Here is a 23,369-nt window from a genome sequence, read left to right as displayed (position 1 = left end):
ATTAAACGAACAATTTAAAATCTATTTACAGAATTGAATTTAAACTCAGTTACTGTGGGTATAAAATGAATGTATGATGCAACGTGATCATGTGTTATACATTCGTCTGGTGTTGCCAGCTTGTAAATGTAACATGAAGGTGTTTCAGGAGGAAAACTGCCTCAAATAAACTCTCATATTAGTTTCACATTTTCTCCAGAAGCTTTGAATGAGATCCTGAGATGAAGACAGAAGAAAATACTTTGTTCAATCTTGAAATAAAACAACTTTATTGATGATATAAAGCTTCAGATTGTTCACACATCCAATCAGTAAAGTCTGTTAAATGACTCTTGTTCAATGATTTCATGTTCAGATTCACTTCATCCACACAATCAGTTAGTTTAACCCAGAATGTCAGCTATGTACAACAACATCATAAATGATCTCCTTATTGATTATTATCACAATAATTCAAGTTTTATAATAATTTATAATACCTGATTTGTACATGACCAAATGCATCAATGTGAATGTAAATTTCTTGACAGATTTACAAAGTGGTGAGAGTAAAATATCTATTGATAAAGGAAGTTGTGGTTCTTTCTCTGTTCAGACTGATGAAGTGGAAGAGAAACAAGAGCAGAGTTGAGAAATGCAAGTTTGTGTATAAAACAAAATCATCATGATCAGTGAAAGCCTCCATGGTGAAACAGACACAAGAAAGAGCAGCAACTAAAGAAACTCAAATATTTACATAACAACAGTTGAGAAGATGTCAAAGTTGACCATAATGTTTGATTGACAGCTGATCTCTGTGCAGAAACACTGCAGCAACGAGCTCTCAGCAACAATGACAGAGACAAAATCATTTTAAGAATTAACTCAGAATTTAACCGACTGTCCCTTAAATGACTTCTGTCTATTTGAGTTTGCAGAACTCAGCAGTGTCCCCGACAGAGTAGTCAAGACATAGTCCAGCATAGAGAGGCTGAGTGAATGTGGTCTGGACTCTGTGGAGGAGAGTCATGGTTTCAGAGATGCTGTAGAAGGACAGAATACCTGCTCTGTGATCCAGGTACACTCCTACTCTGGAGGAACGAGGACCTGAGACGAGAGTTGAGACTTTGTTGAAGCAAAATTTATAACTGTTAGTGTCATAACATAAAGCCCAAGATTTGTCATTGCGTCCAAATACACATTCATTTGACTCTCCTGCTCTGCTGATATTCTTGTATGTGACTGCTACATCAACTCCTCCAAATCCTCTCAACTCCACCTCCCAGTAACAACATCCAGTCAGACTCTCTCTACTCAGGACCTGATACCAATCAGTGAATCTGTCTGGATGACTAGAATAAGACTGTTTTTGACTCATGGATGTTGCTTTTCTGTTCCCCTCAGATAATAACAGCTGTGTGTGTGCTGTGTTTGGATCCAGTGTGATTTCACGTGAATATTTTAAGAACTCAGCTCTGGTCTTGGGTTCTGGTTCTGACAGTAAAACCTTCACTTCAGTCACTGTCAGTGAGATGTTTGTCCATTTCTCCCTCAGGATGTCCTGTAGTTGATCTCTGAGCTCTGACACAGCTGCTGTCACATCCTCAAAGTATCTCAGAGGACGGATATTGATGCTGGATGAGTCTGTAGGTTCGCTGAGTTGTGACAGTGAGGGGTAGTTGTGTAGAAACTGGTTGTGATCCTCTGTGTGTGAGAGCTTCTTCAGTTCAGCGTCATTCCTCTTCAGCTCAGTGATCTCCTGCTCCAGCTTCTCCTGAAGCTCTTTGACTCGACTCACTTCAGTTTCCTGCTGGGATCTGATCTGCTGCTTCACATCAGAGCTTCTTTTCTGGATGAGACGGATCAGCTCAGTGAAGATCTTCTCACTGTCCTCCACTGCTTTATCAGCAGAGCGACTGACGGCCTCCACCTCCTGTTGAAGCAGCTTCACATCTTTCTCTCTGTCCTGGATTCTCTGCTGGATGTTTTGTCGACTCACCTCGAGCTCTCTCTGCCTCTCAGTCCTTTCTGCTGCAGCTGAGACTGTGTCGTGACCTTTATGTTCATCCACAGAGCAGAGATAACAGATACTCTGCTGATCAGTACGGCAGAATATCTTCATCACCTCATCATGACGAGAGCAGATGTTCTCCTGGAGCTTCTTGGAGGGGTCGACCAGCTTGTGTTTCTTTAATGGAGCTACATCATAGTGAGGCTGAAGGTGTTTCTCACAATAAGAGGCGAGACATACCAGACAGGACTTAAGAGCTTTCATCTTCCTCCCAGTGCAGAAATCACAGGCCACATCTTCAGGTCCAGCATAGCAGTGATCAGCAGGAGCAGCTTGGAGTCCAGTCTTCTTCAGCTCCTCCATTAAATCTGCTAACATGGTGTTTTTCACCAGGACAGGCCTCGGTGTGAAGGTCTGTCTGCACTGAGGGCAGCTGTAGATTTTCTTCTCATCCTCTTCATCCCAGAAACCTTTAATACAGCTCATGCAGTAGCTGTGTCCACAGGGAATAGTCACCGGATCCTTCAGTAGATCCAAACAGATTGAACAGCAGAATTTTGCTCCGTCCAGCTGAGCTCCTTGCTGCGCCATTTCACCTCTCAGTGACAACTGTCTGAGTTTCACTTCCTTAGACGTTGAACTAGTTTGACCTTTGATCTAAACAGCATGTGATTCTGCAGTGAATGGAGGCTGCAGCTCTTTTACATGTTGGTTACACCCATCTTCAAACTGTAGATCTGAAGGGGAGGGAACAAGGAAATATGTGGACAGACTGGAGCTTGTTGTGTTTGAGAGCAGGAAGAAGAGGGAGGAGTTATCAAGCTATGATTCATTCCAGGAGGAGGAGCAGTTTGAGAGAGATACTACTGTGTGTTTAACCCTTTGTTTTCTTACAACGAAGCTCACGTCTCACTTGAAAACACTGGTCACCTGCTTTCTGGTGTCAAAGTAATCTTGGGAATTTAGGAGAGATCTACAGATGACTCCCTGTTTCTCTGAATTCTTGTATTCTCCTAAAATCCAGCTGAGTTTTTCCATCAAGCCCCTTAACTGTATAATATTGTTGTTTTGACATAACGTGATAGTTTTCTCTTGCATGTGTGTTGCTGCTTCCTCTCGTTTTCCACTGATCACTGCAAAAAAAAAAAAAGTTTCACTCATGAGTGCAGCTACAAGAGTAAATGTGGTGACACTTTATTTTTTCTAATATTTATGTACTTTAGGGAACAAATCACATACTTAAGTATTGTTTAACTAATACACAACTCATGATGATTGAAGTATTTCTATGAGTCTCTATGGCTTTATGTGATTAGTTAACACTTAAAGGATCATCTATTAATGATAACTGTTAAATCACAGTTACTTCATACATGAACTGATTTACCAGCAAATATGAAAGAATATAAATCAGAATCAGAATCTGTTTATTAGCCAAGAATGTAAAAATACAAAGATTGTTGCTCCCACAAACGCAACACAGAAGAATAAAAATATAACAAGAGTAAGGTTATAATAATAATAATGAAATAAACAAAGTAGCACTAAAATTAAATGAACAATTTAAAATCTATTTACAGAATTGAATTTAAACTCAGTTACTGTGGGTATAAAATGAATGTATGATGCAACGTAATCATGTGTTATACATTCGTCTGGTGTTGCCAGCTTGTAAATGTAGCATGAAGACGAGTTATATGTTAACATGCTGATGTTTGCATCTGACTACAAGTTTGATATCATTTTTAAAAAAAGCTTCTATATAACATCTGTTCTGTGAGAACATCCAAATGTAGATGGAAGATTTTCCAGTTTACAAATATTGTTCACATGAGTCTTCAGGTTGTAAATAAAACTTTGAGATTTGAGACTTTAGACTTCATGAAATCTGATTGACCAACATGGAAAAACATGAAACCAGATGTAAAGAATGATTTATTTATTTTATGATTTAATTATTTCATGACTGGACCTGATAGAGTTTAAACATGTTTCATCTGCTGTTGTTCAAATATTCAGTTTTCTGAACTCTTAACGGCTTAAAACTAGAATGAACATGTCAAGTTCTCTTGATGTTGATTCTGATGAGATTGAAAGCAGTTTTTAATGTAATTATCATTATGATGAAATGATTCCTAAATGACTTCTGGACTAGAAAAGGTGGAGTAACTTTACCTGTGATGGTGCAATAAATCAATCACAGTTGTCAGAAACACTAATCATGACAGTTTTAGATGCATTTCTTTGTTGTCAGTTAAGCATCAATAACAGAAAGTCTTCAGCACAGCAGGCAGTTTTGTGGATTGAGAGATTAAACCCCGAACAAAATGAGTCACAAGAAGTTTGAATCAAGTCTGGATTCAAACTTTACAACCCAGAAGCGTCTGACTGTGAGGTGACAGAGCTAAACACTGAACCAACATGACAGCCTCATTCTGAACTTTCATCTTCATGAAAATCAACTTCAACATTAATGAAAAGACCTCAAGTTCACAATTACACATAGATGTTGTTTTATGTTCGTCACGACTCAACAAAACATCTTCACACCCAAATTTGACCAAATTGATTTTTTAAAACTATTTTTTTCCAGTTTTTTTTAGGCCTGTGTAACAAATCCTCTTCATTGACTAAATGCACAAATACAATCTCAGTTTGTTAAAAGCAACAAGTGATAGAAAACTCTGCTCATTTCTCTGTGATGAAGCTGTTTTAGAGAAGAAAGCTGAAAGTACAGAGACTGACTGACAAACGTTCTTCTGCTCTGAACATGAACTCTGTACTTTGTGGTGTTTCAGGAGGAAAACTGCCTCAAATAAACTCTCATATTAGTTTCACATTTTCTCCACAAGCTTTGAATGAGATCCTGAGATGAAGACAGAAGAAAATACTTTGTTCAATCTTGAAATAAAACAACTTTATTGATGATATAAAGCTTCAGATTGTTCACACATCCAATCAATAAAGTCTGTTAAATGACTCTTGATCAATGATTTCATGTTCAGATTCACTTCATCCACACAATCAGTTAGTTTAACCCAGAATGTCAGCTATGTACAACAACATCATAAATGATCTCCTTATTGATTATTATCACAATATTTCAAGTTAAAACCAAATCATCATGATCAGTGAAAGCCTCCATGGTGAAACAGACACAAGAAAGAGCAGCAACTAAAGAAACTCAAATATTTACATAACAACAGATGAGAAGATGTCAAAGTTGACCATAATGTTTGATTGACAGCTGATCTCTGTGCAGAAACACTGCAGCAACGAGCTCTCAGCAACAATGACAGAGACAAAATCATTTTAAGAATTAACTCAGAATTTAACCGACTGTCCCTTAAATGACTTCTGTCTATTTGAGTTTGCAGAACTCAGCAGTGACCCCGTAAGAGAAAAAATAATAAAGACGTAGTCCAGCATAGAGAGGCTGAGTGAATGTGGTCTGGACTCTGTGGAGGAGAGTCATGGTTTCAGAGACGCTGTAGAAGGACAGAATACCTGCTCTGTGATCCAGGTACACTCCTACTCTGGAGGAACCAGGACCTGAGACGGGAGTTGAGACATCGTTGAACCAAAATCTATAATTGTTAGTGTCACAATATAAAGACCAAGATTTGTCATTGCGTCCAAATCCACATTCCTTCGAGCCTCCTGCTCTGCTGATATTCTTGTATGTGACTGCTACATCAACCCCTGTTCCTCTCCACTCCACCTCCCAGTAACAACGTCCAGTCAGACTCTCTCTACTCAGGACCTGACAATAATCAGTGAATCTGTCTGGGTGACTAGAATAAGACTGTTGTTCTGTCTTTAATGTTGCTCTTCTGTTCCCATCAGATAATAACACCTTTGTATTTGCTGTGTTTGGATCCAGTGTGATTTCACATGAATATTTTAAGAACTCAGCTCTGGTCTTGGGTTCTGGTTCTGACAGTAAAACGTCCACTTCAGTCACTGTCAGTGAGATGTTTGTCCATTTCTCCCTCAGGATGTCCTGTAGTTGATCTCTGAGCTCTGACACAGCTGCTGTCACATCCTCAAAGTATCTCAGAGGACGGATATTGATGCTGGATGAGTCTGTAGGTTCACTGAGTTGTGACAGTGAGGGGTAGTTGTGTAGAAACTGGTTGTGATCCTCTGTGTGTGAGAGCTGCTTCAGTTCAGCGTCTTTCCTCTTCAGCTCAGTGATCTCCTGCTCCAGCTTCTCCTGAAGATCTTTGACTCGACTCACTTCAGTTTCCTGCTGGGATCTGATCTGCTGCTTCACATCAGAGCTTCTTTTCTGGATGAGACGGATCAGCTCAGTGAAGATCTTCTCACTGTCCTCCACTGCTTTATCAGCAGAGCGACTGACGGCCTCCACCTCCTGTTGAAGCAGCTTCACATCTTTCTCTCTGTCCTGGATTCTCTGCTGGATGTTTTGTCGACTCACCTCGAGCTCTCTCTGCCTCTCAGTCCTTTCTGCTGCAGCTGAGACTGTGTCGTGGCCTTTATGTTCATCCACAGAGCAGAGATAACAGATACTCTGCTGATCAGTACGGCAGAACATCTTCATCACCTCATCATGACGAGAGCAGATGTTCTCCTGGAGCTTCTTGGAGGGGTCGACCAGCTTGTGTTTTTTGAATTGACCGACATTGTAGTGAGGTTGGAGGTGTTTCTCACAGTAAGAGACAAGACACACCAGACAGGACTTGAGAGCTTTCATCTTCCTCCCAGTGCAGAAATCACAGGCCACATCTTCAGGTCCAGCATAGCAGTGATCAGCAGGAGCAGCTTGGAGTCCAGTCTTCTTCAGCTCCTCTACTAAATCTGCTAACATGGTGTTTTTCACCAGGACAGGCCTCGGTGTGAAGGTCTGTCTGCACTGAGGGCAGCTGTAGATTTTCTTCTCATCCTCTTCATCCCAGAAACCTTTAATACAGCTCATGCAGTAGCTGTGTCCACAGGGAATAGCCACCGGATCCTTCAGTAGATCCAGACAGATCGAACAGCAGAATTTTGCTCCGTCCAGCTGAGCTCCTTGCTGCGCCATTTCACCTCTCAGTGACAACGACTGTCTGAGTTTCACTTCCGTAGACGTTGAATTAGTTTGACCTTTGATCTAAACAGCATGTGTTTCTGCAGTGAATGGAGGCTGCAGCTCTTTTACAGGTTGGTCACACCCATCTTCAAACTGTAGATCTGAAGGGGAGGGAACAAGGAAATATGTGGACAGACTGGAGCTTGTTGTGTTTGAGAGCAGGAAGAAGAGGGAGGACTTATCAAGCTATGATTCATTCCAGGAGGAGGAGCAGTTTGAGAGAGATACTGTGTGTTTAAACCTTTTTTTTCTTACAACTAAGCTCACGTCTCATTTGAAAACACTGGTCACCTGCTTTCTGGTGTCAAAGTAATCTTGGGAATTTAGGAGAGATCTACAGATGACTCCCTGTTTCTCTGAATTCTTGTATTCTCCTAAAATCCAGCTGAGTTTTTCCATCAAGCCCCTTAACTGTATAATATTGTTGTTTTGACATAACGTGATAGTTTTCTCTCGCATGTGTGTTGCTGCTTCCTCTCGTTTTCCACTGATCACTGCAAAAAAAAAAAAGTTTCAGTCATGAGTGCAGCTACAAGAGTAAATGTGGTGACACTTTATTTTTTCTAATATTTATGTACTTTAGGGAACAAATCACATACTTAAGTATTGTTTAACTAATACACAACTCATGATGATTGAAGTATTTCTATGAGTCTCTAAGGCTTTATGTGATTAGTTAACACTTAAAGGATCATCTATTAATGATAACTGTTAAATCATAGTTACTTCATACATGAACTGATTTATCAGCAAATATGAAAGAATATAAATCAGAATCAGAATCTGTTTATTAACCAAGAATGTAAAAATACAAAGATTGTTGCTCCCACAAACACAACACAGAAGAATAAAAATATAACAAGAGTAAGGTTATAATAATAATAATGAAATAAACAAAGTAGGATGAAAATTAAATGAACGATTTAAAATCTATTTACAGAATTGAATTGAAACTCAGTTACTGTGGATATAAAATGAATGTATGATGCAACGTGATCATGTGTTATACATTCGTCTGGTGTTGCCAGCTTGTAAATGTAGCATGAAGACGAGTTATATGTTAACATGCTGATGTTTGCATCTGACTACAAGTTTGATATCATTTTTAAAAAAAGCTTCTATATAACATCTGTTCTGTGAGAACATCCAAATGTAGATGGAAGATTTTCCAGTTTAAAAATATTGTTCACATGAGTCTTCAGGTTGTAAATAAAACTTTGAGATTTGAGACTTTAGACTTCATGAAATCTGATTGACCGACATGGAAAAACTTGAAACCAGATGTAAAGAATGATTTATGTATTTTATGATTTAATTATTTCATGACTGGACCTGATAGAGTTTAAACATGTTTCATCTGCTGTTGTTCAAATATTCTGTTTTCTGAACTCTTAACGGCTTAAAACTAGAATGAACATGTCAAGTTCTCTCGATGTTGATTCTGATGAGATTAAAAGCAGTTTTTAATGTAATTATCATTATGATGAAATGATTCCTAAATGACTTCTGGACTAGAAAAGGTGGAGTAACTTTACCTGTGATGGTGCAATAAATCAATCACAGTTGTCAGAAACACTAATCATGACAGTTTTAGATGCATTTCTTTGTTGTCAGTTAAGCATCAATAACAGAAAGTCTTCAGCACAGCAGGCAGTTTTGTGGATTGAGAGATTAAACCCCGAACAAAATGAGTCACAAGAAGTTTGAATCAAGTCTGGATTCAAACTTTACAACCCAGAAGCGTCTGACTGTGAGGTGACAGAGCTAAACACTGAACCAACATGACAGCCTCATTCTGAACTTTCATCTTCATGAAAATCAACTTCAACATTAATGAAATGACCTCAAGTTCACAATTACACATAGATGTTGTTTTATGTTCGTCACGACTCAACAAAACATCTTCACACCCAAATTTGACCAAATTCATTTTTTTAAAAATATTTTTTTCCAGTTTTTTTAGGCCTGTGTAACAAATCCTCTTTATTGACTAAATGCACAAATAAAATCTCAGTTTGTTAAAAGCAACAAGTGATAGAAAACTCTGCTCATTTCTCTGTGATGAAGCTGTTTTAGTGAAGAAAGCTGAAAGTACAGAGACTGACTGACAAACGTTCTTCTGCACTGAACATGAACTCTGTACTTTGTGGTGTTTCAGGAGGAAAACTGCCTCAAATAAACTCTCATATTAGTTTCACATTTTCTCCACAAGCTTTGAATGAGATCCTGAGATGAAGACAGAAGAAAATACTTTGTTCAATCTTGAAATAAAACAACTTTATTGATGATATAAAGCTTCAGATTGTTCACACATCCAATCAGTAAAGTCTGTTAAATGACTCTTGTTCAATGATTTCATGTTCAGATTCACTTCATCCACACAATCAGTTAGTTTAACCCAGAATGTCAGCTATGTACAACAACATAATAAATGATCTCCTTATTGATTATTATCACAATAGTTCAACTTAAAAACAAAATCATCATGATCAGTGAAAGCCTCCATGGTGAAACAGACACAAGAAAGAGCAGCAACTAAAGAAACTGAAATATTTACATAACAACAGATGACAAGATGTCAAAGTTGACCATAATGTTTGATTGACAGCTGATCTCTGTGCAGAAACACTGCAGCAACAAGCTCTCAGCAACAATGACAGAGACAAAATCATTTTAAGAATTAACACAGAATTTAACCGACTGTCCCTTAAATGACTTCTGTCTATTTGAGTTTGCAGAACTCAGCAGTGACCCCGTAAGCAAATGAATAATAAAGACGTAGTCCAGCATAGAGAGGCTGAGTGAATGTGGTCTGGACTCTGTGGAGGAGAGTCATGGTTTTAGAGACGCTGTAGAAGGACAGAATACCTGCTCTGTGATCCAGGTACACTCCTACTCTGGAGGAACCAGGACCTGAGACAGGAGTTGAGACATTGTTGAACCAAAATGTATAACTGTTAGTGTCACAATATAAAGCCCAAGATTTGTCATTGCATCCAAATCCACATTCATTTGTGTCTCCTGCTCTGCTGATATTCTTGTATGCGACTGCTACATAAACTCCTTCTCCTCTCCACTCCACCTCCCAGTAACAACGTCCAGTCAGACTCTCTCTACTCAGGACGTGATAACACCATCCAGTGAATCTGTCTGGGTGACTAGAATAAGACTGTTGTTGACTCATGGATGTTGCTTTTCTGTTCCTCTGAGATAATAACAGATGTGTGTTTGCTGTGTTTGGATCCAGTGTGATTTCACGTGAATATTTTAAGAACTCAGCTCTGGTCTTGGGTTCTGGTTCTGACAGTAAAACGTCCACTTCAGTCACTCTCAGTGAGATGTTTGTCCATTTCTCCCTCAGGATGTCCTGTAGTTGATCTCTGAGCTCTGACACAGCTGCTGTCACATCCTCAAAGTATCTCAGAGGACGGATATTGATGCTGGATGAGTCTGTAGGTTCACTGAGTTGTGACAGTGAGGGGTAGTTGTGTAGAAACTGGTTGTGATCCTCTGTGTGTGAGAGCTGCTTCAGTTCAGCGTCTTTCCTCTTCAGCTCAGTGATCTCCTGCTCCAGCTTCTCCTGAAGCTCTTTGACTCGACTCACTTCAGTTTCCTGCTGGGATCTGATCTGCTGCTTCACATCAGAGCTTCTTTTCTGGATGAGACTGATCAGCTCAGTGAAGATCTTCTCACTGTCCTCCACTGCTTTATCAGCAGAGCGACTGACGGCCTCCACCTCCTGTTGAAGCAGCTTCACATCTTCCTCTCTGTCCTGGATTCTCTGCTGGATGTTTTGTCGACTCACCTCGAGCTCTCTCTGCCTCTCAGTCCTTTCTGCTGCAGCTGAGACTGTGTCGTGACCTTTATGTTCATCCAGAGAGCAGAGATAACAGATACTCTGCTGATCAGTACGGCAGAATATCTTCATCACCTCATCATGACGAGAGCAGATGTTCTCCTGGAGCTTCTTGGAGGGGTCGACCAGCTTGTGTTTTTTGAATTGACCGACATTGTAGTGAGGTTGGAGGTGTTTCTCACAGTAAGAGACGAGACACACCAGACAGGACTTGATGGCTTTCATCTTCCTCCCAGTGCAGAAATCACAGGCTACATCTTCAGGTCCAGCATTGCAGTGATCAGCAGGAGCAGCTTGGAGTCCAGTCTTCTTCAGCTCCTCCATTAAATCTGCTACCAAGGTGTTTTTCACCAGGACAGGCTTCGGTGTGAAGGTCTGTCTGCACTGAGGGCAGCTGTAGATTTTCTTCTCATCCTCTTCATCCCAGAAACCTTTAATACAGCTCATGCAGTAGCTGTGTCCACAGGGAATAGTCACCGGATCCTTCAGTAGATCCAGACAGATCGAACAGCAGAACTTTGCTCCGTCCAGCTGAGCTCCTTGCTGCGCCATTTCACCTCTCAGTGACAACGACTGTCTGAGTTTCACTTTCTGAGAAGTGAAACTAGTTTGAGCTCTGATCTAAACAGCATGTGTTTCTGCAGTGAATGGAGGCTGCAGCTCTTTTACATGTTGGTTACACCCATCTTCAAACTGTAGATCTGAAGGGGAGGGAACAAGGAAATATGTGGACAGACTGGAGCTTGTTGTGTTTGAGAGCAGGAAGAAGAGGGAGGAGTTATCAAGCTATGATTCATTCCAGGAGGAGGAGCAGTTTGAGAGAGATACTGTGTGTTTAACCCTTTTTTTTCTTACAACGAAGCTCACGTCTCATTTGAAAACACTGGTCACCTGCTTTCTGGTGTCAAAGTAATCTTGGGAATTTAGGAGAGATCTACAGATGACTCCCTGTTTCTCTGAATTCTTGTATTCTCCTAAAATCCAGCTGAGTTTTTCCATCAAGCCCCTTAACTGTATAATATTGTTGTTTTGACATAACGTGATAGTTTTCTCTCGCATGTGTGTTGCTGCTTCCTCTCCTTTTCCACTGATCACTGCAAAAAAAAAAGTTTCAGTCATGAGTGCAGCTACAAGAGTAAATGTGGTGACACTTTATTTTTTCTAATATTTATGTACTTTAGGGAACAAATCACATACTTAAGTATTGTTTAACTAATACACAACTCATGATGATTGAAGTATTTCTATGAGTCTCTATGGCTTTATGTGATTAGTTAACACTTAAAGGATCATCTATTAATGATAACTGTTAAATCACACTTACTTCATACATGAACTGATTTACCAGCAAATATGAAAGAATATAAATCAGAATCAGAATCTGTTTATTAGCCAAGAATGTAAAAATACAAAGATTGTTGCTCCCACAAACATAACACATAAGAATAAAAATATAACAAGAGTAAGGTTATAATAATAATAATGAAATAAACAAAGTAGGACTAAAATTAAATAAACAATTTAAAATCTATTTACAGAATTGAATTTAAACTCAGTTACTGTGGGTATAAAATGAATGTATGATGCAACGTGATCATGTGTTATACATTCGTCTGGTGTTGCCAGCTTGTAAATGTAGCATGAAGACGAGTTATATGTTAACATGCTGATGTTTGCATCTGACTACAAGTTTGATATCATTTTTAAAAAAAGCTTCTATATAACATCTGTTCTGTGAGAACATCCAAATGTAGATGGAAGATTTTCCAGTTTACGAATATTGTTCACATGAGTCTTCAGGTTGTAAATAAAACTTTGAGATTTGAGACTTTAGACTTCATGAAATCTGATTGACCAACATGGAAAAACTTGAAACCAGATGTAAAGAATGATTTATTTATTTTATGATTTAATTATTTCATGACTGGACCTGATAGAGTTTAAACATGTTTCATCTGCTGTTGTTCAAATATTCGGTTTTCTGAACTCTTAACGGCTTAAAACTAGAATGAACATGTCAAGTTCTCTTGATATTGATTCTGATGAGATTGAAAGCAGTTTTTAATGTAATTATCATTATGATGAAATGATTCCTAAATGACTTCTGGACTAGAAAAGGTGGAGTAACTTTACCTGTGATGGTGCAATAAATCAATCACAGTTGTCAGAAACACTAATCATGACAGTTTTAGATGCATTTCTTTGTTGTCAGTTAAGCATCAATAACAGAAAGTCTTCAGCACAGCAGGCAGTTTTGTGGATTGAGAGATTAAACCCCGAACAAAATGAGTCACAAGAAGTTTGAATCAAGTCTGGATGAAGACAGAAGAAATTACTTTGTTCAATCTTGAAATAAAACAACTTTATTTATGATATAAAGCTTCAGATTGTTCACACATCCAATCAGTAAAGTCTGTTAAATGACTCTTGTTCAATGATTTCATGTTCAGATTCACTTCATCCACACAATCAGTTAGTTTAACCCAGAATGTCAGCTATGTACAACAACATAATAAATGATCTCCTTATTGATTATTATCACAATAATTCAAGTATTATAATACTTTATAATACCTGATTTGTACATGACCAAATGTATCAATGTGAATGTAAATTTCTTGACAGATTTACAAAGTCGTGAGAGTAAAATATCTATTGATAAAGGAAGTTGTGGTTCTTTCTCTGTTCAGACTGATGAAGTGGAAGAGAAACAAGAGCAGAGTTGAGAAATGCAAGTTTGTGTATAAAACAAAATCATCATGATCAGTGAAAGCCTCCATGGTGAAACAGACACAAGAAAGAGCAGCAACTAAAGAAACTCAAATATTTACATAACAACAGATGAGAAGATGTCAAAGTTGACCATAATGTTTGATTGACAGCTGATCTCTGTGCAGAAACACTGCAGCAACGAGCTCTCAGCAACAATGACAGAGACAAAATCATTTTAAGAATTAACTTTAAGAATTTAACCGACTGTCCCTTAAATGACTTCTGTCTATTTGAGTTTGCAGAACTCAGCAGTGTTCCCGAAAGTGTAGTAAAAACGTAGTCCAGCATAGAGAGGCTGAGTGAATGTGGTCTGGACTCTGTGGAGGAGAGTCATGGTCTCAGAGATGCTGTAGAAGGACAGAATACCTGCTCTGTGATCCAGGTACACTCCTACTCTGGAGGAACCAGGACCTGAGACGGGAGTTGAGACATTGTTGAACCAAAATGTATAACTGTCAGTGTCACAATTTAAAGACCAAGATTTGACATTGCGTCCAAATATACATTCATTTGAGTCTCCTGCTCTGCTGATATTCTTGTATGCGACTGCTACACAAACTCCTCCTCCTCTCCACTCCACCTCCCAGTAACAACGTCCAGTCAGACTCTCTCTACTCAGGACCTGACGCCATACAGTGAATCTGTCTGGGTGACTAGAATAAGACTGTTTTTCTTTCTTTAATGTTGCTTTTCTGTTCCCCTCAGATAATAACACATATGTGTGTGCTGTGTTTGGATCCAATGTGATATCACATGAATATTTTAAGAACTCAGCTCTGGTCTTGGGTTCTGGTTCTGACAGTAAAACGTCCACTTCAGTCACTGTCAGTGAGATGTTTGTCCATTTCTCCCTCAGGATGTCCTGTAGTTGATCGTTGAGCTCTGACACAGCTGCTGTCACATCCTCAAAGTATCTCAGAGGACGGATATTGATGCTGGATGAGTCTGTAGGTTCACTGAGTTGTGACAGTGAGGGGTAGTTGTGTAGAAACTGGTTGTGATCCTCTGTGTGTGAGAGCTGCTTCAGTTCAGCGTCTTTCCTCTTCAGCTCAGTGATCTCCTGCTCCAGCTTCTCCTGAAGCTCTTTGACTCGACTCACTTCAGTTTCCTGCTGGGATCTGATCTGCTGCTTCACATCAGAGCTTCTTTTCTGGATGAGACGGATCAGCTCAGTGAAGATCTTCTCACTGTCCTCCACTGCTTTATCAGCAGAGCGACTGACGGCCTCCACCTCCTGTTGAAGCTGCTTCACATCTTTCTCTCTGTCCTGGATTCTCTGCTGGATGTTTTGTCGACTCACCTCGAGCTCTCTCTGCCTCTCAGTCCTTTCTGCTGCAGCTGAGACTGTGTCGTGGCCTTTATGTTCATCCAGAGAGCAGAGATAACAGATACTCTGCTGATCAGTACGGCAGAAAATCTTCATCACCTCATCATGACGAGAGCAGATGTTCTCCTGGAGCTTCTTGGAGGGGTCGACCAGCTTGTGTTTTTCAAAAGCAGGCAATTCATAGTGAGGCTGGAGGTGATTTTTACAGTAAGATATCAGACACACCAGACAGGACTTGAGGGCTTTCAGCTTCCTCCCAGTGCAGACATCACAGGCCACATCTTCAGGTCCAGCATAGCAGTGATCAGCAGGAGCAGCTTGGAGTCCAGTCTTCTTCAGCTCCTCCATTAAATCTGCTAACATGGTGTTTTTCACCAGGACAGGCCTCGGTGTGAAGGTCTGTCTGCACTGAGGGCAGCTGTAGATTTTCTTCTCATCCTCTTCATCCCAGAAACCTTTAATACAGCTCATGCAGTAGCTGTGTCCACAGGGAATAGCCACCGGATCCTTCAGTAGATCCAGACAGATCGAACAGCAGAACTTTGCTCCGTCCAGCTGAGCTCCTTGCTGCGCCATTTCACCTCTCAGTGACAACGACTGTCTGAGTTTCACTTTCTGAGAAGTGAAACTAGTTTGCGCTCTGATCTAAACAGCATGTGTTTCTGCAGTGAATGGAGGCTGCAGCTCTTTTACATGTTGGTTACACCCATCTTCAAACTGTAGATCTGAAGGGGAGGGAACAAGGAAATACGTGGACATACTGGAGCTTGTTGTGTTTGAGAGCAGGAAGAAGAGGGAGGAGTTATCAAGCTATGATTCATTCCAGGAGGAGGAGCAGTTTGAGAGAGATACTGTGTGTTTAACCCTTTTTTTTTTTTTTCTTACAACGAAGCTCACGTCTCATTTGAAAACACTGGTCACCTGTATAGTATTTCTATGAGTCTCTATGGCTTTATGTGATTAGTTAACACTTAAAGGATCATCTATTAATGATAACTGTTAAATCACAGTTACTTCATACATGAACTGATTTACCAGCAAATATGAAAGAATATAAATCAGAATCAGAATCTGTTTATTAGCCAAGAATGTAAAAATACAAAGATTGTTGCTCCCACAAACACAACATAGAAGAATAAAAATATAACAAGAGTAAGGTTATAATAATAATAATGAAATAAACAAAGTAGGACTAAAATTAAATGAACAATTTAAAATCTATTTACAGAATTGAATTTAAACTCAGTTACTGTGGGTATAAAATGAATGTATGATGCAACGTGATCATGTGTTATACATTCGTCTGGTGTTGCCAGCTTGTAAATGTAGCATGAAGACGAGTTATATGTTAACATGCTGATGTTTGCATCTGACTACAAGTTTGATATCATTTTTAAAAAAAGCTTCTATATAACATCTGTTCTGTGAGAACATCCAAATGTAGATGGAAGATTTTCCAGTTTACAAATATTGTTCACATGAGTCTTCAGGTTATAAATAAAACTTTGAGATTTGAGACTTTAGACTTCATGAAATCTGATTGACCAACATGGAAAAACTTGAAACCAGATGTAAAGAATGATTTATTTATTTTATGATTTAATTATTTCATGACTGGACCTGATAGAGTTTAAACATGTTTCATCTGCTGTTGTTCAAATATTCGGTTTTCTGAACTCTTAACGGCTTAAAACTAGAATGAACATGTCAAGTTCTCTTGATGTTGATTCTGATGAGATTGAAAGCAGTTTTTAATGTAATTATCATTATGATGAAATGATTCCTAAATGACTTCTGGACAAGAAAAGGTGGAGTAACTTTACCTGTGATGGTGCAATAAATCAATCACAGTTGTCAGAAACACTAATCATGACAGTTTTAGATGCATTTCTTTGTTGTCAGTTAAGCATCAATAACAGAAAGTCTTCAGCACAGCAGGCAGTTTTGTGGATTGAGAGATTAAACCCCGAACAAAATGAGTCACAAGAAGTTTGAATCAAGTCTGGATTCAAACTTTACAACCCAGAAGCGTCTGACTGTGAGGTGACAGAGCTAAACACTGAACCAACATGACAGCCTCATTCTGAACTTTCATCTTCATGAAAATCAACTTCAACATTAATGAAATGACCTCAAGTTCACAATTACACATAGATGTTGTTTTATGTTCGTCACGACTCAACAAAACATCTTCACACCCAAATTTGACCAAATTGATTTTTTAAAACTATTTTTTTCCAGTTTTTTTAAGCCTGTGTAACAAATCCTCTTTATTGACTAAATGCACAAATAAAATCTCGGTTTGTTAAAAGCAACAAGTGATAGAAAACTCTGCTCATTTCTCTGTGATGAAGCTGTTTTAGTAAAGAAAGCTGAAAGTACAGAGACTGACTGACAAACGTTCTTCTGCTCTGAACATGAACTCTGTACTTTGTGGTGTTTCAGGAGGAAAACTGCCTCAAATAAACTCTCATATTAGTTTCACATTTTCTCCAGAAGCTTTGAATGAGATCCTGAGATGAAGACAGAAGAAAATACTTTGTTCAATCTTGAAATAAAACAACTTTATTGATGATATAAAGCTTCAGATTGTTCACGCATCCAATCAGTAAAGTCTGTTAAATGACTCTTGTTCAATGATTTCATGTTCAGATTCACTTCATCCACACAATTAGTTAGTTTAACCCAGAATGTCAGCTATGTACAACAACATAATAAATGATGTCCTTATTGATTATTATCACAATAATTCAAGTTAAAACCAAATCATCATGATCAGTGAAAGCCTCCATGGTGAAACCGACACAAGAAAGAGCAGCAACTAAAGAAACTCAAATATTTACATAACAACAGATGAGAAGATGTCAAAGTTGACCATAATGTTTGACTGACAGCTGATCTCTGTGCAGAAACACTGCAGCAACGAGCTCTCAGCAACAATGACAGAGACAAAATCATTTTAAGAATTCACTCAGAATTTAACCGACTGTCCCTTAAATGACTTCTGTCTATTTGAGTTTGCAGAACTCAGCAGTGTTCCCGACAGAGTAGTAAAGCAAAAGTCCAGCATAGAGAGGCTGAGTGAATGTGGTCTGGACTCTGTGGAGGAGAGTCATGGTTTCAGAGATGCTGTAGAAGGACAGAATACCTGCTCTGTGATCCAGGTACACTCCTACTCTGGAGGAACCAGGACCTGAGACGGGAGTTGAGACTTTGTTGAACCAAAATTTACAACTTTTAGTGGAACAATCTAAAGCCCAAGATTTGTCATTGTATCCAAATACACATTCATTTGAGCATGCTGCTCTGCTGATATTCTTGTATGCGACTGCTACATGAACTCCTCTTCCTCTCCACTCCAACTCCCAGTAACAACGTCCAGTCAGACTCTCTCTACTCAGGACCTGATACCGATAAGTGAATCTGTCTGGGTGACGAGAATAAGACTGTTTTTCATCCTCTAGTGTTGCTTTTCTGTTCCCATCAGATAATAACAGACGTGTATTTGCTGTGTTTGGATCCAGTGTGATTTCACGTGAATATTTTAAGAACTCAGCTCTGGTCTTGGGTTCTGGTTCTGACAGTAAAACGTCCACTTCAGTCCCTGTCAGTGAGATGTTTGTCCATTTCTCCCTCAGGATGTCCTGTAGTTGATCTCTGAGCTCTGACACAGCTGCTGTCACATCCTCAAAGTATCTCAGAGGACGGATATTGATGCTGGATGAGTCTGTAGGTTCACTGAGTTGTGACAGTGAGGGGTAGTTGTGTAGAAACTGGTTGTGATCCTCTGTGTGTGAGAGCTGCTTCAGTTCAGCGTCTTTCCTCTTCAGCTCAGTGATCTCCTGCTCCAGCTTCTCCTGAAGCTCTTTGACTCGACTCACTTCAGTTTCCTGCTGGGATCTGATCTGCTGTTTCACATCAGAGCTTCTTTTCTGGATGAGACGGATCAGCTCAGTGAAGATCTTCTCACTGTCCTCCACTGCTTTATCAGCAGAGCGACTGACGGCCTCCACCTCCTGTTGAAGCAGCTTCACATCTTTCTCTCTGTCCTGGATTCTCTGCTGGATGTTTTGTCGACTCACCTCGAGCTCTCTCTGCCTCTCAGTCCTTTCTGCTGCAGCTGAGACTGTGTCGTGGCCTTTATGTTCCTCCACAGAGCAGAGATAACAGATACTCTGCTGATCAGTACGGCAGAACATCTTCATCACCTCATCATGACGAGAGCAGATGTTCTCCTGGAGCTTCTTGGAGGGGTCGACCAGCTTGTGTTTTTCAAATGCAGCAGATCCATAATGAGGCTGAAGGTGTTTCTCACAATAAGAGACGAGACACACCAGACAGGACTTAAGAGCTTTCATCTTCCTCCCAGTGCAGAAATCACAGGCCACATCTTCAGGTCCAGCATAGCAGTGATCAGCAGGAGAAGCTTGGAGTCCAGTCTTCTTCAGCTCCTCCATTAAATCTGCTAACATGGTGTTTTTCACCAGGACAGGCCTCGGTGTGAAGGTCTGTCTGCACTGAGGGCAGCTGTAGATTTTCTTCTCATCCTCTTCATCCCAGAAACCTTTAATACAGCTCATGCAGTAGCTGTGTCCACAGGGAATAGTCACCGGATCCTTCAGTAGATCCAGACAGATCGAACAGCAGAATTTTGCTCCGTCCAGCTGAGCTCCTTGCTGCGCCATTTCACCTCTCAGTGACAACGACTGTCTGAGTTTCACTTTCTGAGAAGTGAAACTAGTTTGCGCTCTGATCTAAACAGCATGTGTTTCTGCAGTGAATGGAGGCTGCAGCTCTTTTACATGTTGGTTACACCCATCTTCAAACTGTAGATCTGAAGGGGAGGGAACAAGGAAATACGTGGACAGACTGGAGCTTGTTGTGTTTGAGAGCAGGAAGAAGAGGGAGGAGTTATCAAGCTATGATTCATTCCAGGAGGAGGAGCAGTTTGAGAGAGATACTGTGTGTTTAACCATTTTTTTTCTTACAACTAAGCTCACGTCTCATTTGAAAACACTGGTCACCTGCTTTCTGGTGTCAAAGTAATCTTGGGAATTTAGGAGAGATCTACAGATGACTCCCTGTTTCTCTGAATTCTTGTATTCTCCTAAAATCCAGCTTAGTTTTTCCATCAAGCCCCTTAACTGTATAATATTGTTGTTTTGACATAACGTGATAGTTTTCTCTCGCATGTGTGTTGCTGCTTCCTCTCGTTTTCCACTGATCACTGCAAAAAAAAAAGGTTTCACTCATGAGTGCAGCTACAAGAGTAAATGTGGTGACACTTTATTTTTTCTAATATTTATGTACTTTAGGGAACAAATCACATACTTAAGTATTGTTTAACTAATACACAACTCATGATGATTGAAGTATTTCTATGAGTCTCTGGCTTTATGTGATTTGTTAACACTTAAAGGATCATCTATTAATGATAACTGTTAAATCACACATTGTAAAAAAAAAAAAAAATCATAAAAAAATGGTAAAAATTCTGGCAGCAAAAGTTGCCAAACACTTACCGTCAAATAACAGTAAAAAACCTTTAGTTATTCCACAGAGATTTATTTTAAAAATACGGATATTTACTTTGGACATTGTCTACATTTTTACAGTCCAACCATTATGAAATAAAAAGATAATATTATTATATTATAAAAATTGTGTTTAATAACCAGAATATGTCATAAAATTACCTTTTACTGCTCGCTTTACAAAGTAATTCTGTAGACATTGCCCAAGCCTAGTATACAGGTACATTTTATGTGTCAGATATGAAAGTTTACTATAGAATAAAGCTTATTTGGGTATTAAAAAATTACTACAAAATTAGTTTCACATTCATTGTATATGAAGCAGCTCCAGACTTGTGTGGATTCCATACTCATACTTCAGTGTTGCATCCATCCAGGAATGCAACACTGAAGGACTGGGATATTGCTGCAAATTGCTGATGTGTTTCATATAGGCCACCAGAGTAATAAATCTACAAGTACACAACACTACACAGACAGCGATGGGACATTATCTTCACTTAAAAAAATTAAGTTATTTGGGCATGTTGTCATATAAAACAAAGTAAAATGAAACTCACTGTGTAATTTGGAGCATCAGAATCACAAGTCCAGCTCCGCTCTCAGAAATGTTGACTTGCTGCTGAAACAAGACATTATTTTAGCAACAGTACAGATGTAGTAGTTAGCAAGACTGATTTCAAAACTTAACTCCTGCATCTTCAGTCCTATGCCTTTTACATTTCAACGGAATTAAATTCACTTCAGGAAAACTATTTGAGCAAAAACTCCAAATCGTCAAGATTGGTCAGTAAGTCAGGAAGAATCTCAAAGAATAGATCACAGGCTTAAGGAAAAGAATATATACCAGTAAAATAGCTTTTTGTTTGATGTTGTGATCAGATGACACGGTACCAAATCGTAATCATGACAAAAGCAAGGGCATATAGCACAATTCAAACTGATTGGAAATGTAATGTATTTTGACAATGTTACCAAGCAAAGCAAAAAGGAACTCACCTGGTGATTTGCTGGATGAAGATGGGTGAGAAAATAAATAAATAAAAGTCATACGCCGCTGTCCAGGTGCACATGTGCCAACTCTACTGAGAGCTGCTGCCGGCTGCTGCTACAATAGTGTGATCGCTTGCAGTAATCACACTAATTATCAGCCTTGACCTACAGTATTACATACACACATGCTGACACTCACACAGTTTGGACATGGGGATGAAAGGACTGTTTAGTACAACCCCAAAAGTAAAGAGATATTACAGCACCGTAATGTAAAGCTGCCTGTTCCCTTTTACTCAGCATCTACTGATCACTGTCTGTCTCTCAATTTTGTACAATTATTTGCTGTTTTACCATGAAATAAAGTTTTACCTGTGAGGAAGCTTTGCCAGAGTGTCAAGGAAGGTGATACGGGACAGACTCAGAGACGACCAAATGAAAACAAGCAAAATCAAACTTACCTTCACACAGCTACACTGACATCCTCTTTGGTTTCTGCTCTCTTCTAAACTAACATCTCTCCCTTTAAATAGGCCCTGAAATCTGTCTAGGGAGAACCATATTTCTATCAGGGGTGTCCTTTCCCTTAGACCAACAACTGGTGAATGACAATGTCACTTGTATCAGTTAACATTGTTTACACAAACATCAACAACAGCATTGTTCCTTATCGTAAACCAAAATAAGTACAAATAACATAAATACAAAACCAAACATTTAACTAAATAAAATAAATGCCCCTCACACTTGGTCTAACCCATGACATCACTGGTGATGTCAGCAAGATCTTAAAATCAGGAAGTGGTTCAGTGCCTCCATTTTGTCTCCTGGCCGCATGGTGGGTGAGTATAGTAGGTTACAACCTAAGTTAATCTATAACTCCAGAAACAATAAATAATGAACTTCAATACTTTTCTGTTTTGATTGAACCATAAATGACAGCGATGTGACTGGCTAAACAAACAAATGACAAGTATGGCAGGAAATGTGGAGCACCGAGCCCCGGTTTGTTATTCTGGTTAAAGTGGGCAGAAGCAGCTGGTCTGACGGGCAGCTTGAGTGAAGTGGAGCCTGCAGAGGAAGCACCGGGATCGTCAGTGTGACACAGTCCATCAAGGGAAGCCCAGTCAGGCGACGGAGGAGATGGTGACATATCGGCCTCTCATAATCGGCAGAATTCGCCGATGCCGATATTTATTTTTAGAGCTTTTATCGGCCGATACCGATGACGTGCCGATAATATCGTGCATCCCTTAAACAAAGTAGGACTAAAATTAAATGAACAATTTAAAATCTATTTACAGAATTGAATTTAAACTCAGTTACTGTGGGTATAAAATGAACGTATGATGCAACGTGATCATGTGTTATACATTCGTCTGGTGTTGCCAGCTTGTAAATGTAGCATGAAGACGAGTTATATGTTAACATGCTGATGTTTGCATCTGACTACAAGTTTGATATCATTTTTTAAAAAAGCTTCTATATAACATCTGTTCTGTGAGAACATCCAAATGTAGATGGAAGATTTTCCAGTTTACAAATATTGTTCACATGAGTCTTCAGGTTGTAAATAAAACTTTGAGATTTGAGACTTTAGACTTCATGAAATCTGATTGACCAACATGGAAAAACTTGAAACCAGATGTAAAGAATGATTTATTTATTTTATGATTTAATTATTTCATGACTGGACCTGATAGAGTTTAAACATGTTTCATCTGCTGTTGTTCAAATATTCGCTTTTCTGAACTCTTAATGGCTTAAAACTAGAATGAACATGTCAAGTTCTCTTGATGTTGATT

At 39.2% G+C, this 23,369-nt stretch overlaps 3 protein-coding genes across 3 annotated transcripts; all 3 read right to left on the bottom strand.

Annotated features, from left to right (window-relative positions):
- Positions 1–252: 252 nt before the first annotated feature.
- LOC137193529 (uncharacterized) lies at positions 253–7,581 on the bottom strand. Its single transcript, XM_067604739.1, has 2 exons — positions 5,355–7,581; positions 253–2,647 (listed from the first exon to the last, which is right to left on the bottom strand). The coding sequence occupies exons 1-2, from the start codon at positions 7,032–7,034 to the stop codon at positions 902–904; spliced, it is 3,426 nt and encodes a 1,141-aa protein (XP_067460840.1). The 5' UTR covers positions 7,035–7,581; the 3' UTR covers positions 253–901.
- Positions 7,582–9,344: 1,763 nt separating this feature from the next.
- On the bottom strand, positions 9,345–17,252 carry LOC137193528 (uncharacterized). The gene is made up of 2 exons (XM_067604738.1): positions 13,940–17,252; positions 9,345–11,559 (listed from the first exon to the last, which is right to left on the bottom strand). The coding sequence occupies exons 1-2, from the start codon at positions 15,611–15,613 to the stop codon at positions 9,805–9,807; spliced, it is 3,429 nt and encodes a 1,142-aa protein (XP_067460839.1). The 5' UTR covers positions 15,614–17,252; the 3' UTR covers positions 9,345–9,804.
- Positions 17,253–17,389: 137 nt separating this feature from the next.
- On the bottom strand, positions 17,390–20,263 carry LOC137194697 (tripartite motif-containing protein 16-like). Its single transcript, XM_067606801.1, has one exon. The coding sequence runs from the start codon at positions 19,720–19,722 to the stop codon at positions 18,046–18,048; it is 1,677 nt and encodes a 558-aa protein (XP_067462902.1). The 5' UTR covers positions 19,723–20,263; the 3' UTR covers positions 17,390–18,045.
- Positions 20,264–23,369: the final 3,106 nt, after the last annotated feature.

Source organism: Thunnus thynnus, chromosome 12 (genome assembly GCF_963924715.1).
Source record: "Thunnus thynnus chromosome 12, fThuThy2.1, whole genome shotgun sequence".
Lineage (NCBI taxonomy): Eukaryota > Metazoa > Chordata > Actinopteri > Scombriformes > Scombridae > Thunnus > Thunnus thynnus.
This window is presented reverse-complemented; position numbering and strand designations above follow the sequence as displayed.

Excerpts from the sequence above, each read along its gene's own strand:
- LOC137193529 (XM_067604739.1), bottom strand. The coding sequence starts at position 7,034 with ATGGCGCAGCAAGGAGCTCAGCTGGACGGAGCAAAATTCTGCTGTTCG. Across the intron at positions 2,648-5,354 it reads CTGAGTTCTGCAAACTCAAA|ATCAAAGGTCAAACTAGTTC; the intron begins TAGACAGAAGTC and ends CATGCTGTTTAG.
- LOC137193528 (XM_067604738.1), bottom strand. The coding sequence starts at position 15,613 with ATGGCGCAGCAAGGAGCTCAGCTGGACGGAGCAAAGTTCTGCTGTTCG. Across the intron at positions 11,560-13,939 it reads CTGAGTTCTGCAAACTCAAA|ATCAGAGCTCAAACTAGTTT; the intron begins TAGACAGAAGTC and ends CATGCTGTTTAG.
- LOC137194697 (XM_067606801.1), bottom strand. The coding sequence starts at position 19,722 with ATGGCGCAGCAAGGAGCTCAGCTGGACGGAGCAAAATTCTGCTGTTCG.